This window comes from Phocoena sinus, chromosome 3 (assembly GCF_008692025.1).
Source record: "Phocoena sinus isolate mPhoSin1 chromosome 3, mPhoSin1.pri, whole genome shotgun sequence".
In the NCBI taxonomy this organism is placed as follows: domain Eukaryota; kingdom Metazoa; phylum Chordata; class Mammalia; order Artiodactyla; family Phocoenidae; genus Phocoena; species Phocoena sinus.
The window spans coordinates 63,491,474-63,506,650 of NC_045765.1; the positions used below are offsets into that span (position 1 = coordinate 63,491,474).

The 15,177-nt window shown below is 40.1% G+C and overlaps 2 protein-coding genes across 2 annotated transcripts in view; one reads left to right on the forward strand and one right to left on the reverse strand.

Moving 5' to 3' along the window:
- Positions 1 to 550: 550 nt before the first annotated feature.
- LYRM7 (LYR motif containing 7) overlaps positions 551 to 15,177 on the reverse strand; it is a 42,848-nt gene continuing 28,221 nt past the window's right edge. Inside the window, exon 5 of the mRNA XM_032628867.1 lies at positions 551 to 1,429. Coding sequence (XP_032484758.1) covers positions 1,359 to 1,429 — 71 coding nt within the window. The 3' untranslated portion in view covers positions 551 to 1,358. The remainder of the gene's footprint in view (positions 1,430 to 15,177) is intronic.
- Positions 12,418 to 14,139, forward strand: LOC116750520 (tubulin polymerization-promoting protein-like). Its single transcript, XM_032625250.1, is given in 3 exon segments — positions 12,418 to 12,460; positions 13,459 to 13,558; positions 13,560 to 14,139. Coding segments are annotated over 3 exon segments (723 nt in total).

The following is a 15,177-nucleotide window of genomic DNA, read 5'->3' on the forward strand; positions in this document are numbered from 1 at the left end:
TTTCTTATAAGGGCAAATTTCAAATCTGAAACAACGTTTATGAGGTATAATTTCCATACACACAGTAAGAAAGAGGCGTGAGATATAAAAAAATTATGTAGCAAATCTTTTGACCTATATAATCCATTTCACAGACTACTAACCTCCAAAGTATTAGGGGGCATTAGGGTAGTCTCTGGTTTACTGTTAAGTGTACTATGTCTAGGCAATTTTGATAATTTTTTTATCTACTAAAATTAAATTATTTTAAAACATGACATTTTATATTGAGCATGGCAATACCAATATGTTTGCCAACAAACAAAGCTCGCATTGAGAATCCTATAAAAATTAAAAACGCTGTATCATCATCAAATGGGAGAACTGACCAATGAATGGAAGAGAATACACTGCTCACTGAGAAAACAGAATGGTAAAGATGCATAGATAAAAGAGAAACAAAAAGAATATTAAACACAGTTTTATAGTTCCTATCATTAGATGGTAGAATGCCAAGCTGTTCTGTGATACTGTCAATCTTGTCAGGGATGAAAAATGTTGGAGAAAAAGAAAAAAGCCATTTAGATTTTATTGATTAAAATGAAGAGGATGCAGCCATATATTACATTTTCACAATAAGGTCTAGCTGTGGTCTAAGTACAGCTAATTCTACTAAGCCTATATTATATAGTTGGATCAAGGGACACTATTTCCTTAAAAAATTAGAATTTCTTTATTCCACAGTTATCTTACGTGATTTTGACATTTTATTCATCTATCTTCAGAAGACTGATTAAAAATTTTCTCTTAGGAACAGAGATACACTCTATCTCTAAAAGGAAACTGTATAATTATTTGTTAGCTACAGGAATAATTTCAGTGCTTTAGGAACAAAGGCTGCCTTCTGTGGAAAGTTGGCACACACTGTGATTTTTAGACCAATTCTTTTCGGGAGGGACTAAACGTTAACTTAATCTAATAATTTTAATCTAATAGTTTCATTTCACATGGGAAGAAAACCCACCAACCTGTCAAAACACTTCATTCTCAAATAGCTATGATAAAACCAAAATACTCATTAAGGTCAAACAGAAGTGAATATGATATACCTCCGTAAGCATTTATTTCACTTTATACAGTTTGATTTTCAGTGAAAATGAAATGTCTTCTTACCTAATGTTCTTTAGAAATACTTAACTATGTTCTGCAGTTTTCAGCAATATTCTTTCAACGTGAAACTTAATTATGAAACTATAATTTAATGCACTCAATTTCAATATGCCAATTCAGAGAAAAATATTTGCATTTCCAGGAGTTTAGCCAGAGTTATATACTTTAAAATTAAAAATGATAAAGACTTAATTTTATTCGAGAAAAATTCATTGCTTCTGAGTTGGTGGATCACAATACGGCACATTTTCTATAAGAAGGTCTTTCCTAGGGACCAATTCTGAAAGAAAAACAAGAAGAATATTTAACATCATTAAAATTAAAATAAAATGCAAATACACTCATTTCCCCCTAAAATTTGTAACAGTAAATTATCTAGTTTTAAAATAAATCTTCCCAGTGATATTTTATTTCAGTTAACTTCTAAGGTAGCGTTCCTGATTTTAAATGGACATAGTTAATAGGACTCTCATTTCAGATTATACAACAACATACATGACCAACTTAACCATTTACCATCAATTTATTAAATATAACTAAATAACTGACTAGAATTCAGCTAACGCACACTGTCAGTAGCAGATTACAGATTAATGATAATTAAAACCATCAACTGGGGACTTCCCTGGTGGCACAGTGGTTAAGAATCTGCCTGTCAATGCAGGGGACACGGGTTTGAGCCCTGGTCCAGGAAGATCCCACATGCCGCGGAGCAACTAAACCCGTGCACCGCAACTACTGAGCTTGTGCCCGCTCTAGAGCCCACGAGCCACAACTGCTGAGCCCACACGCCTAGAGCCTGTGCTCTGCAACAAGAAAAGCCACCGCAGTGAGAAGCCTACGCACTGCAATGAAGAGTAGCCCCCCTTTCCCACAACTAGAAAAAGCCTGAGCGCAGCAACAAAGACCCCACACAGCCAAAAATAAATTAATTAATTAATTAAAACCATCAACTGGAAAATTAGTTCATGCTACCAACTATATAAAAAGCAAGACCACTTTCCTAATTTAAAGATTTCAGTGACTTCCCTGGCGGTCCAGTGGTTAGGACTCTGCGCTTCCACTGCAGGGCACCTGGGTTCATCCCTGTTTGGGGAACTAAGATCCTGCATGCAATTTCAAATTTTACATAACAGTGGTTCTCAACTGGAGGTGTTCTGGGTGGTCACACCAACTGAAGAATGCTACTGGAATTTAGAGAGGAGCCAGGGATGTGTGGGATAGTCTGTGTAGTGCAGAACTATCTGCTCAAAATGACAATAGGGCCCCACTAAGAAACACTGTTCAACAACAAGAACAACAACAACAAATGCTGAGTCCTAGGGAAGACATCCTGCTGGAGTCAACTGAGGTAAAGCTCTTAAGATAGAAAGTTTTTAGAAGAGCTGAATCCAGGTGAACTGCCATGATCAAAAAATGCTCACACCAAATTCTATGAAATAACTTGCCTATATTCTTCAAAAAGAACAAGGTTGGGCTTCCCTGGTGGTGCAGTGGTTGAGAGTCCGCCTGCCGATGCAGGGGACGCGGGTTCGTGCCCTGGTCCGGGAGGATCCCGCATGCCGCGGAGCAGCTGGGCCCGTGAGCCACGGCTGCTGAGGCTGCGAGTCCGAAGCCTGTGCTCCGTAACGGGAGAGGCCACAGCAGTGAGAGGTCGCGTACCGCAGAAACAAAAAAAAGAACAAGGTCATGAAAGACAAAGACTAAGGAACTGCTCCAGATTAAGGAAGACTAAAAACATATACATACTACTACATATAATGGCAGATGGCTCATAGGGACCTGCTGTGTAGCTCGGGGAGCTCTTCTCAATACTCTATAATGACATGTATGGGAGGGGAATGTAGAGAAGAGTGGATATATGTGTATGTGTGGCCAATTCACTTTTCTGTACAGTAGAAACTAACACAACATTGTAGATGAACTATACTTCAATAAAAAGAAAAAAAGAAGCCTGACTAATACAATGGCATATATAATCATCAATTCTAGAACTTGGAATTTCAGTTCATTCTGATCTTAACCCAGTGTCTTTCCAAACTGAATATTGGCTAAGATGGAGCCACACTAATGAATAACACTTTCTTCTTATCTAGAAGTGAGTTGTAAGAACCACTGTAATTGTGCTGTCCCATTCACATGCATGCTTATCCCACAGTTCCCGCACAATATTTTTTTTTCAAAAGACACGGAGAATGTTGTTGTATAATGGAAGAAATAAACAGAACATTCTCAAGTAACTGATTTATTCATTTTAGGAGAGAGTATGTATAATGAAATGCATTTTTGCTCAGAAATGAAAAGGGTCCTCTCTGCTACTGTCAAACTTGTTTTTATAAACTCCTATTTTATATTTTATTTTGGTATATCAATCTTGAGTACTTTATTGTCAGGTCATCATTGGTAACCCCCTTCCCTATGACAGTACAGTGTGTACTCAATTTTGGAGTGTGGAAAATACATGTACTTATTTGGTTTTTGTTTTGTTTTGTTTTGCAGTACGCGGGCCTCTCACTGTTGAGGCCTCTCCCGTTGCGGAGCACAGGCTCCGGACACGCAGGCTCAGTGGCCATGGCTCATGGGCCCAGCCGCTCCGCGGCATGTGGGATCTTCCCGGACCGGGGCACGAACCCGTGTCCCCTGCATCAGCAGGCGGACTCTCAGCCACTGCGCCACCAGGGATGCCCTTGTTTTGTACCTGTAGTTTGGATATATAGTTGACATCTTTGTGCTTTGGTGTTTCAAAAATTTTAAGGCTGTAATGAGGAGTCACATTTACAATCATCAATATATTCTCTACAATGAATATGCTCCCTTAATTAAATCACGATGCTGGAAACACACACACACACACACACACACACGATGATTGAATGCGATCTGTGTGACCTTCAATTTCAATTGGACCCTAGACCAGAGATCCAATCCATTTTTTTTTCTTCTGCTATAAAGGGCACTCTTAGGTCAAATGGAAAATTTGAATAACAGAACTGAATCAATGTTAATATACTGATTTTGATAATTATACTGTTGTCATATAAGAGAACGTCTTTACAAATTTAGGAAATACACAATGTAGTATTCTTAAGAAATACACACTGAAGTATTTCTCCAGATCTAAACCCAAGTGGGCTGTTATGATCTGAAAAATGCTCATTTGGGGGAAACAGTACATTATGCCTGTATTTAGCTTCAGAAAGTTCAAGAAAAAAATGAGGGAGAGATGATAAAGCAAATGTGGTAAAATGTTAGCATTTGTAGATTCTGGATAAAGGAAACTCACATATTCTTCAACTTTTCTTGCACCTTTCCTGTAAATCTGAATCATTAAAAAATGTTTTAGAGATATTACTAAATGAATTCAAAAGGAAAACTGAAATTCTCACAAAAAAATAAGTGATCTGACTAAAGATAATGCTCTTATGAGCCACATGGTAAATCTGGCTTACTGAAATGAAAACCAGTTAAATAAGTAATATTTAACCATTTTTTATATCTCACTTGCTGTTACCAAATATTTGGAGCTTTCACCAGACAGCAAATTATAATTTAGGTTTTAACTTATTAACAATGGCAGTAAATTGTTTCATTTATCAAACATACATGTGCTTATTTTTTGCTAGACATTACATCACAAAATGAAGATACAGAAATAAATATATAATAGTCTCTTAAGTACAGCACAGTGACTTTAGTTAATAATACTGTACTGCATACTTGAAAGTTGCTAATAAAATCTTAAAAGTACTTATCCCCCCCCAAAAAAATTTTTGTAACTATATATGGGGACAGATTAACTAGACTTACTGTGGTGATCATTTCAAAGTATATATAAATACAGAGGACAGACAGCAGAAGCAAGAGCAACTACAATCCTGCAGCCTGTGGAACAAAAACCACATTCACAGAAAGATGAAAAGGCAGAGGGCTATGTACCAGATGAAGGAACAAGATAAAACCCCAGAAAAACAACTAAATGAAAGTGGAGATAGGAAACCTTCCAGAAAAGGAATTCAGAATAATGATAGTGAAGATGATCCAGGACCTCAGAAAAAGAATGGAGGCAAAGATCGAGAAAATACAAGAAATGTTTAACAAAGACGTAGAAGAATTAAAGAACAAACATGTAGGGTGGGATGGGGAGAGTGGGAGGGAGGGAGACGCAAGAGGGAAGACATATGGGAACATATGTATATGTATAGCTGATTCACTTTGTTATAAAGCAGAAACTAACACACCATTGTAAAGCAACTATACCCCAATAAAGATGTTTAAAAAAAAAAAAAAAAAAAAAAAAGAACAAACATGTAGAAGAATTAAAGAACAAACAAACAGAGATGAACAATACAATAACTGAAATGAAAAATACACTGGAAGAAATCAACAGCAGAATAACTGAGGCAAAAGAACAGATGAGTGACCTGGAAGACAGAATGGTGTAATTCACTGCCACGGAACAGAATAAAGAAAAAAGAATGAAAAGAAATGAAGACAGCCTAAGAGACCTCTGGGACAACGTTAAACACAACAACATTCACATTATAGGGGTCCAAGAAGGAGAAGAGAGAGAGAAAGGACCTGAGAAAATATTTGAAGAGATTGTAGTCAAATACTTCCCTAACATGGGAAAGGAAACAGCCACCCAAGTCCAGGAAGCACAGAGAGTTCCAGGCAGCATAAACCCAAGGAGAAACAAACACGGCAAGACACATAGTAATCAAATTGACAAAAATTAAAGACAAAGAAAAATTATCAAAAGCAACAAGGGAAAAATGACAAATAACATACAAGGGAACTCCCATAAGGTTAACAGTTGATTTCTCAGCAGAAACTCTACAAGCCAGAAGGGAGTGGCATGATATATTTAGTAATGAAAGGGAAGAACCTACAACCAAAACTACTCTACCCAGCAAGGATCTCATTCAGATTCGATGGAGAAATCAAAACCTTTACAGACAAGCAAAAGCTAAGAGAATTCAGCACCACCAAGCCAGCTCTACAACAAATGCTAAAGGAACTACTCTAAGTGGGAAACACAAAAGAAGAAAAGGACCGACAAAAACAAACCCATAACAATTAAGAAAATAGTAATAGGAACATACATATTGATAATTACCTTAAATGTGAATGGATTAAATGCTCCAACCAAAAGACACAGGCTCGCTGAATGGATACAAAAATAAGACCCATATATATGCTGTCTACAACAAACATATTTCACACCTAGGGACACATACAAACTGAAAGTGAGGGGATGGAAAAAGATATTCCATGCAAATGGAAATCAAAAGAAAGCTGAAGTGGCAATACTCATATCAGATAAAATAGACTTTAAAATAAAGAATGTTGGGGCTTCCCTGGTGGCACAGTGGTTGGGAGTCCGCCTGCCGATGCAGGGGACACGGGTTCATGCCCCGGTCCGGGAGGATCCCACGTGCCGCGGAGCGGCTGGGCCTGTGAGCCATGGCCGCTGAGCCTGCGCGTCTGGAGCCTGTGCTCCGCGACGGGAGAGGCCGCGGCAGTGAGAGGCCCGCATACCGCAAAAAAAAAAAATAATAAAAAAATAAAGAATGTTATAAGAGACAAGGAAGGACACTACATAGTGATCAAGAGAACAACCCAAGAAGATATAACCATTATAAATATATATGCACCCAACACAGGAGCACCTCAATACATAAGGCAACTGCTAATAGCTATAAAAGTGGAAACAGTAACACAGTAATAGTGGGGGATTTTAACACCTCAGTTACACCAATGGACAGATCATCCAAACAGAAAATTATAAGGAAACACAAGCTTTAAATGACACAATAGACCAGATAGATTTGATATTTATAGGACATTCCAACCAAAAACAGATTACACTTTCTTCTCAAGTGCACATGGAACATTCTCCAGGACAGATCACATCTTGGGTCACAAATCAAGCCTCAGTAAATTTAAGAAAATTGAAATCATACAGAGCATCTTTTCTGACCACAACACTATGAGATCAGAAATCAATTACAGGGGAAAAAATGTTAAAAACACAAACACATGGAGGCTAAACAATACGTTACTAAATAACCAAGAGATCACTGAAGAAATCAAAGAGGAAATCAAAAAATATCTAGAGACAAATGACAATGAAAACACAATGATTCAAAACTTATGGGATGCAGCAAAAGCAGTTCTAAGAGGGAAGTTTATAGCTATACAAGCCTACCTCAAGAAACAAGAAAAATCTCAAACAATCTAACGTTACACCTAAAGGAACTAGAGAAAGAAAACAAACAAAACCCAGTTAGTAGAAGGAAAGAAATCATAAAGATCAGAGCAGAAATAAATGAAATAGAAACCAAAAAAAACAAAAGCAAAGATCATGAAACTAAAAACTGGTTCTGAGAAGATAAGCAAAATTGATAAACCATTAGCCAGACTCATCAAGAAAAAGAGGGAGAAGACTCAAATCAATAAAATTAGAAATGAAAAAGGAGAAGTAACAACAGACACCACAGAAATACAAAGCATCCTAAAAGACTACTACAAGCAACTCCATGCCAATAAAATGAACAACCTGGAAGAAATGGACAAATTCTTAGAAAGGTATAACCTTCCAAGACTGAACCAGGAAGAAATAGAAAATATAAACAGACCAATCACAAGTAATGAAATTGAAACTGTGATTAAAAATCTTCCAACAAACAAAAGTCCAGGACCACATGGCTTCACAGGTGAATTCTATCAAACATTTAGAGAAGAGCTAACATCCATCCTTCTCAAACTCCTCCAAAAAATTGCAGAGGAAGGAACACTCCCAAACTCATTCTATGAGGCTACCATCACTCTGATACCAAAACCAGACAAAGATACTACAAAAAAAAGAAAATTACCGACCAATATCACTGATGAATATAGACACAAAAATCCTCAACAAAATACTAGCAAACAGAATCCAACAACAAATTAAAAGGATCAAATATATATATATATATATATAAAATCATTATGTTGTATACTTGAAACTAGTATAGTGTTATATGTCAACTATACCTCAATTAAAAAAAAGTCTCCTCAGCTTCAAACAGTTCACAAGCTAGTGGAAAAGACAGATTAACCAAAAGTCCAACAAATAGCGGTTTAAGTAAGAGATTTAACTTTCTCACATATCAAGAAATATAGATTAAGGCAACCCTAGGCTACTGCAGGTCCTTAGTACCACCAAGGACCCAGGCTCTTCTTTTTTTTCCTGTTCTGCTCCTCTTCATGTATGGTTTCTGTCTTCACTGCTGCTGTCACATCACATCTGCATTCCCGGTAGGAAGAGGGGAAAAGGGCAAAAAAGAGAGTGCTAGCTCGGCCTCTGCCTTTTAACAGGAAAACAATAGTTTTACTGGAAGCAACATTCAGTAGACAGCTGCTTACACTGACCAGAAAGGTGTCACATGGTCTGAGATATCATATTTTTTCCTCCCCTGTCACACCGTACTCTGAACACAATTTTTCAGTTAGTGAGAAAGAAAGGATATTGAGAAGCAACAACCCATTCACCCTTTTAGCTACACAACATGAATATGCACCCTTCTTCCGATATATAGAATACTACATCCGTTTACTACTTGACCCCTAAGATCTCATCCATGTTCAAATCAAGGATCTCTAGCTGATGTGCTAGCCTTTCCATTAGGTCCAGCTGTGGCTCACATGGTAGATACCTACTGGACCATAGTAAAGAATAAACAGGATACAGCAATAAAAACCTGGAATGGAAAACACATGGCAGTTACTGCTCCACAGCAAATCCTAAATCCTAATCCTTCTGGACAGAGGAGCAAAAGCTCCTTGCTTTTGGCAGAGCAATAAACTCCAGTCAGCCAAATTGGCAACACCTAATCCTGTTTTCTGGGAGACCCAAAGACCCTCTATTGTCCACTGTCCTTCAAGGCTTCTGGTCTGTCCTCTAGGGGATCCAGATGGAGATATTACAAAAAATGCCCTTCTTTGAGGCTCTGAAGCTTTCATAATCCACTTCCTGTTGATATGAGTTAAGGGACCCAGGGATGGCCTTAAGAGTGAAAGAGAGCTAACCAAACTTGGGGTTTCTTGGCAATACAACTTATTCAAAAACTTTATAACTTCCAATCTGTTTTTTCCAGTCATTTCCATGTGCAAGTAGCCACAGGCAAACATGTTGACACAGTTACTAAGCATGAAGATTTTCATTCTCTGGTTATGGTCTCTATGCTGTCTCATCTCCTTAACTCTTAGCTTAATGGACACTTCTTAACACAATGAAAAACTATAGGCTCCAGTGAGTAAATGCATCATATATCTGATCTTTGTCTGGCAAATGAGAAAGCTTGGGGCACTGATCTTATATTAGAGCTAAAAGACCCCCTGCTTGTATTGGCTTTAGTTTTAGTGGATAGGTGCAACCGGCATTTTTAGGCCTGCAAGGCTCTAAATTATAGGACCCTCAATCAGATTCCAGGTTGTAGCAAGAAGTGTCCCTTCACAAAGTAGTACTTCTTTCCATCTTTGCTTTGAAGACTGACTAGCTTAACCTGCATTAATCCTCTTTTTCAATATTTTGCTGAAAGCAGGAAGCAATAACGAGCACACATTGACATTCTGATTATATCCCTTATTGCTGTAGCTGTACTCCCAAAAAACAGTTAAGTGGCACTAACCTTACGTTCACTACTACATAACAAGGGCCACCAGCTTAAGGCCTGTAATGGTCAGGTCCATGTTAACAACACTCCCCTCTATTCCTGTCTTCCATTCAACTAATTTCACATTTTAGGTTGTGTAATTTTCAGTATCTCACTTCTGGCAACAACTTCTGTTGTTCTTAGTTATAAGTAACAGAAGCTGACTCTGGCTAATGAGGCAGAAAAGGTATTCATTAACAGTTTATTAATCTAACTCAAGGAATTACTGGGAAGGCTTAAGAATCAGGCAGGTTTGAGTCTAAGCTTCCAGGAACAATGTCCAAAGACATACCATAGAACTGGCCTGATGACAAAAACTGCTGCTGCCTATGGAGCACTAGAAATAACTACCACTATTTCTACCCTCATGGAGCACAACATGCTATACTTTGGATGTTGCCAGAAACTCAACTTTACTGCATCTGTTCCTGCTACCACACCACTGACACTTCTGGATCAGTAACTTGACTCCGCAACCACTGATGCTAACTCCTGCCAGCAAAATGAGTTCTGTGCCAAGCCTCTTTTCTCAAGCTCACTTCTGAATACAGTACAGGTAGTGTGCTGCACCTATGTTAAATACATGTGCCTGAGGTGCAAAGGAAACTGAGGAAATGAATATTCTAGATCCTATCCTGGGAATTTAGAACTCATAGAGATGGAAATTCCTGAAGTAAGACAAGGACATTCAAAAAGTGGTAAATAACCAGAAAAACTGTCAGATATTCATTACTCTATCCCTTCACACAATTTATCTTATTATGCAATCTTTGAAATCAAAAGGCATCCTACAATTGAATTTTTCTATATTCATTAATTGCTAATACTTTAATTAGGCCAAACATATTACAAGTATATTTACATGCAGTATACTATTTTTCACTGTGATTATTTTATTGATTATAAAATTCCTAACCTTGCTCTCTATATTAGATATCAAAGTACCAAAACAACATTAGTTTAGGAAGTTGTCAGATCTCAACAAGGAACCACACTAAGATCGTGATTTATTTCCTGTATTTTAGGCCCCTGAAAAAGCTTCTCTCTTATGGTCATATTAAATGTATCATTTAAAAATTAATTTCTTAAAATAAACATGTTTTAAATCAATTATGGCCCCAAATCAAAATTTAGGTCAAGATTTTAAAAAATAAATAAAAGAATAGAAGAGGAAGGTACACGTCCAAACTCATTTTATGAGTCCAGCATTAGCCTAATACTAAAACCAAACAAGCACACTATTAAGAAAATTATAGGCCAATGTCCCAGTTGAACATAGATGCAAAAACCCTCAACAAAATGGTAGCAAACTGAATTCAACAATACATTAAAAGGATCATATACCATGATCAAGTGGCATTTATTCCAGATGCAAGGATTTTTCAATATCAGCAAATAAACGTGATACACCACATCAATAAAATGAAGGATAAAAATCATATGATCATGTAATAAATGCCAAAAAAGCACTTGACAAAATTCAATATCTGTTTATGACAAAAACCTCTCAACAAAGTGAGTACAGAGGGAATATACCTCAACATAATAAAGACCATATATGAGAAGCCTACAGCTAACATCATACTCAATGGTGAAAACCTGAAAGCTTTCCCTCTAAGATCAGGAACAAGATCAGGATGCCTACCCACTACTTTCATTCAACACAGTTTTGCAAGTCCTAGCCAGAGCAACCAGGCAAGAAAAAGAAATACAGGCATCCAAATTGGAAAGTAGTAAAACTGTCACTGTTTGAACATGACATGACATTATATAAAGAAAATCCTAAAGAATCCACCAAAAAAAAAAAAAAAAAAGAATCCACCAAGAAACTGTTAGAACTAATAAACAAATTCGGTAAAGTTGTAGGATACAAAAGCAATACAAAAAAATCTGTTGCATTTCCATACACTAATAATGAATGGAATAAACATCAGAAAGAGCAATTAAGAAAAAACCCTATTAACAATTGCATACAAATGAATAAAATATCTAGGAATATATTTAACCAAGGAGGGAGAGACTGGTACCCTGAAAACTATAAGACACTGATGAAAGAAACTGAAAACACAAATAAATGGAAAGATATTGTGTCCTCACGGATTGGAAGAATTAATATTATCATTAAAATGTCCATACGTACTGCAATTGTTTTTTTTGCAGTACGCGGGCCTCTCACTGTTGTGGCCTCTCCCATTGCGGAGCACAGGCTCCGAACGTGCAGGCTCAGCGGCCATGGCTCACGGGCCCAGACGCTCCACGGCATGTGGGATCTTCCCGGACCGGGTCACAAACCCGTGTCCCCTGCATCGGCAGGCAGACTCTCAACCACTGCGCCACCAGGGAAGCCCTCAATGCAATTCTTATCAACATTTCAATGGCATTTTTCACAGAAACAGAACAAACAATCCTAAAATTTGTAACATGAAAGACCCTGAAGAGCCAAAACAATCTTGAAAAAGAACAAGGCTGACAACATCACACTTCCTCATTTCAAACTATACTACAAATCTATAACAATCAAAACAGTATGGTATTGGCATAAAAGAAAAACAGCACACAACAACCACCAAAAATGGGACACATAGACACAGAGAAAAGATTTGTGGTTGTCAAAGGTAGGATCAGGGTGTGTGTGTGAAATGGGTGAGGCTGGTCAAAAAGTACAAACTTCGAGTTATAAGAGAGATAAGCTCTGGTGATGCAATGTACAGCATGGTAACTATAGTTAAAAATACTGTATTGTACACTACAAAGCTACAGTAAACCAAACAGTGTGGTATTGGCACAAAAACAAACATGGATCAATGGAACAGAATAGAGAGCCCAGAAATAAATCCATATACCTATGGTCAAATCTTTGACAAAAGAAGCAAGAATATACCATGGAAAACAGTCTCTTCAGCAAGTGGTGCTGGGAAAGTTGGACAGGTGCATGTAAAACAATGAGGTTAGAACACACCCTCACACCACACACAAAAAATAAACTTCAAATGCCTTAAAGACTTAGACATAAGACATGACACCATAAAACTAGAAAAGAACAGAGGCAAAGCATTCTCTGACATAGATCATATCAATGTTTTCTTAGGTCAGTCTCCTAAGGCAATAGAAATAAAAGCAAAAGTAAACAAATGGGACCTAATCAAATTTACAAGCTTTTGTACAGCAAAGGAAACCATAAACAAAATGAAAAGACAACCTATAGACTGGGAGAAAATATCTGCAAATGATATGACTGACAAGGGCTTAATTTCCAAAATATACCAACAGTTCACAAAACTCAACAATTAAAAAAACTCAATTGAAAAACAGGCAAAAGACCTAAATAGACATTTCTCCAAAGAAGACATACAGATGACCAATAGGCACATGAAAACCTGCTCAACATCACTAATCATTAGAGAAATGCAAATCAAAACTACAGTGAGGTACCACCTCACACCAGTCAGAAGGGCCATCAGAAAAAAATTTACAAATAACAAATGCTGGAGAGGGTGTGGAAAAAAGCGAACCCTCCTACTTGTTGGTAGGAATGTAAATTGGTGCAGCCACTACAGAAAACAGTATGAAGGTGCCTCAGAAAACTAAAAATAGACTGGGTCATTCGCCTGAGTCGCAGAGGCACCTGCTGCAGTTGCCGCATCTCTGAGCCTGGCTGACAGCAAGCCCAAGCCCCCCAAGCCTGCCAACAAGACGCCCCCCAAGTCCCCAGGAGGACAAGGCAGCCAAGAGGCTGTCACTAGAGTCGGAGGACGCCAGTGAAGGGGCAGCCACCACGGCCCAGAGCCCAGCGCCCTGGAGGAGGTTTACGGTGCACTGGTACACCAGGGCCACCTGTAAGGAGATGCATGGCAAGAACTGGTCCAAGCTGTGCAGGGACGGCCAGGTGATCGATGGCAGGAACATAACCGTCACCGACGTGGACATCGTCTTCAGCAAGATCAAGGGCAAGTCCTGCAGGACCATCACATTTGAGCAGTTCAAGGAAGCTCTGGAGGAGCTGGCCAAGAAGAGATTCAAAGACAAGAGCCGTGAGGAGGCCACCCAAGAGGTGCACAGGCTCAGTGAGGGCAAGGCCCCCATCATTTCGGGGGTGATGAAAGCCGTCTCCTCGCTCACCGTGTCGCGGCTCACGGACACCACCAAGTTCACGGGCTCCCACAAGGAATGCTTCGACCCGTCCAGAAGGGGCAAGGGCAGGGCGGGCCACATGGACCTGGTGGACGAGTCGGGCTACGTGCCGGGCTACAAGCACGCGGGCACCTACGACCAGAAGGTGCAGGGAGACAAGTAGCCGGTGGGGCCTTCTCCTGTCGCCCGGTCCCCCCCTGCCGCCTCACACTTCGTCATATTCCTGTGCTTGCAGGCAGAACTCTGACCCAGGGCTGGACGGCCGCGGAGGCACCAGGCCTCCCTCCCCCACGGACCCGCACTCCCCTCGACCCCAGCTTTGGTCCCGACTCACTTTTCCTAACACAACTGCCTCGTCCCTGCCAGGAAGTGGGCAGATGACCCTTTCCAAAGTGTCTCCCAGGGCCAGACCACACCGGCCACTGGTTTGCAGCAAAGGGGGTGTTTTAAAGGAGCTGGTGGGCAGACGCTGTCTGGGGGTGCTGACCCGCAAGCGCCAAGGCACCAACCAGCAGCACCGATAAAGCAGACGGAGCCCTGGACAGGACGCCGCAGTGCCCAGAGAGCACCACGCAGGTATGGGAGGCAGGGCACACCGTGCACGCTTGCACACCCATGCACACATGCACGCACGCACATTCACCCACGCACGCACCTACGCACACACGCACTAAGCACCCACAACACACGCACACACGTAGCTACGCACGCACCCACACACGCACACGCATGCACGCACACGCGCTCAGGCACACAAACCGAGGACCAGGTCTGCGCTGATGGCGGGCGCCGAGCTGAGGGCTGCAAAGGAAGACGCCTCCTCTGTCGATCAAAGTGACTCGAAGTGTGATGTCACAAGATTTCAAAATGGAAACTAAGGGCAATTCATTTCGCTTCTTTGAGAAGAAATAGGAAACAGTGATGCATGTTTATTCTCAGAATGGCTCAGGGAAGACTCAGAATATTCCGTCTCTGTGACTCCCTCCCAGCAGTCCCTGTCTCCTAGCCCTGAGCGGGGAAGACCCCCAGGGGCCGGGCCCTGGACTAGAGGCTGCGGGTGGCCTGCCGGCTCTCTCCTTGCTCCTCCAGCCACTGTGGTTCCTCTGGCCTCTCTGGAACCTCCGTGAGCAGCCTTCCCCGTCCTCCCTGCCCTGGAGTGCAGAAACCGCAGGGCAGGGCCAGGCCAGGGGAGGGCCAGAGG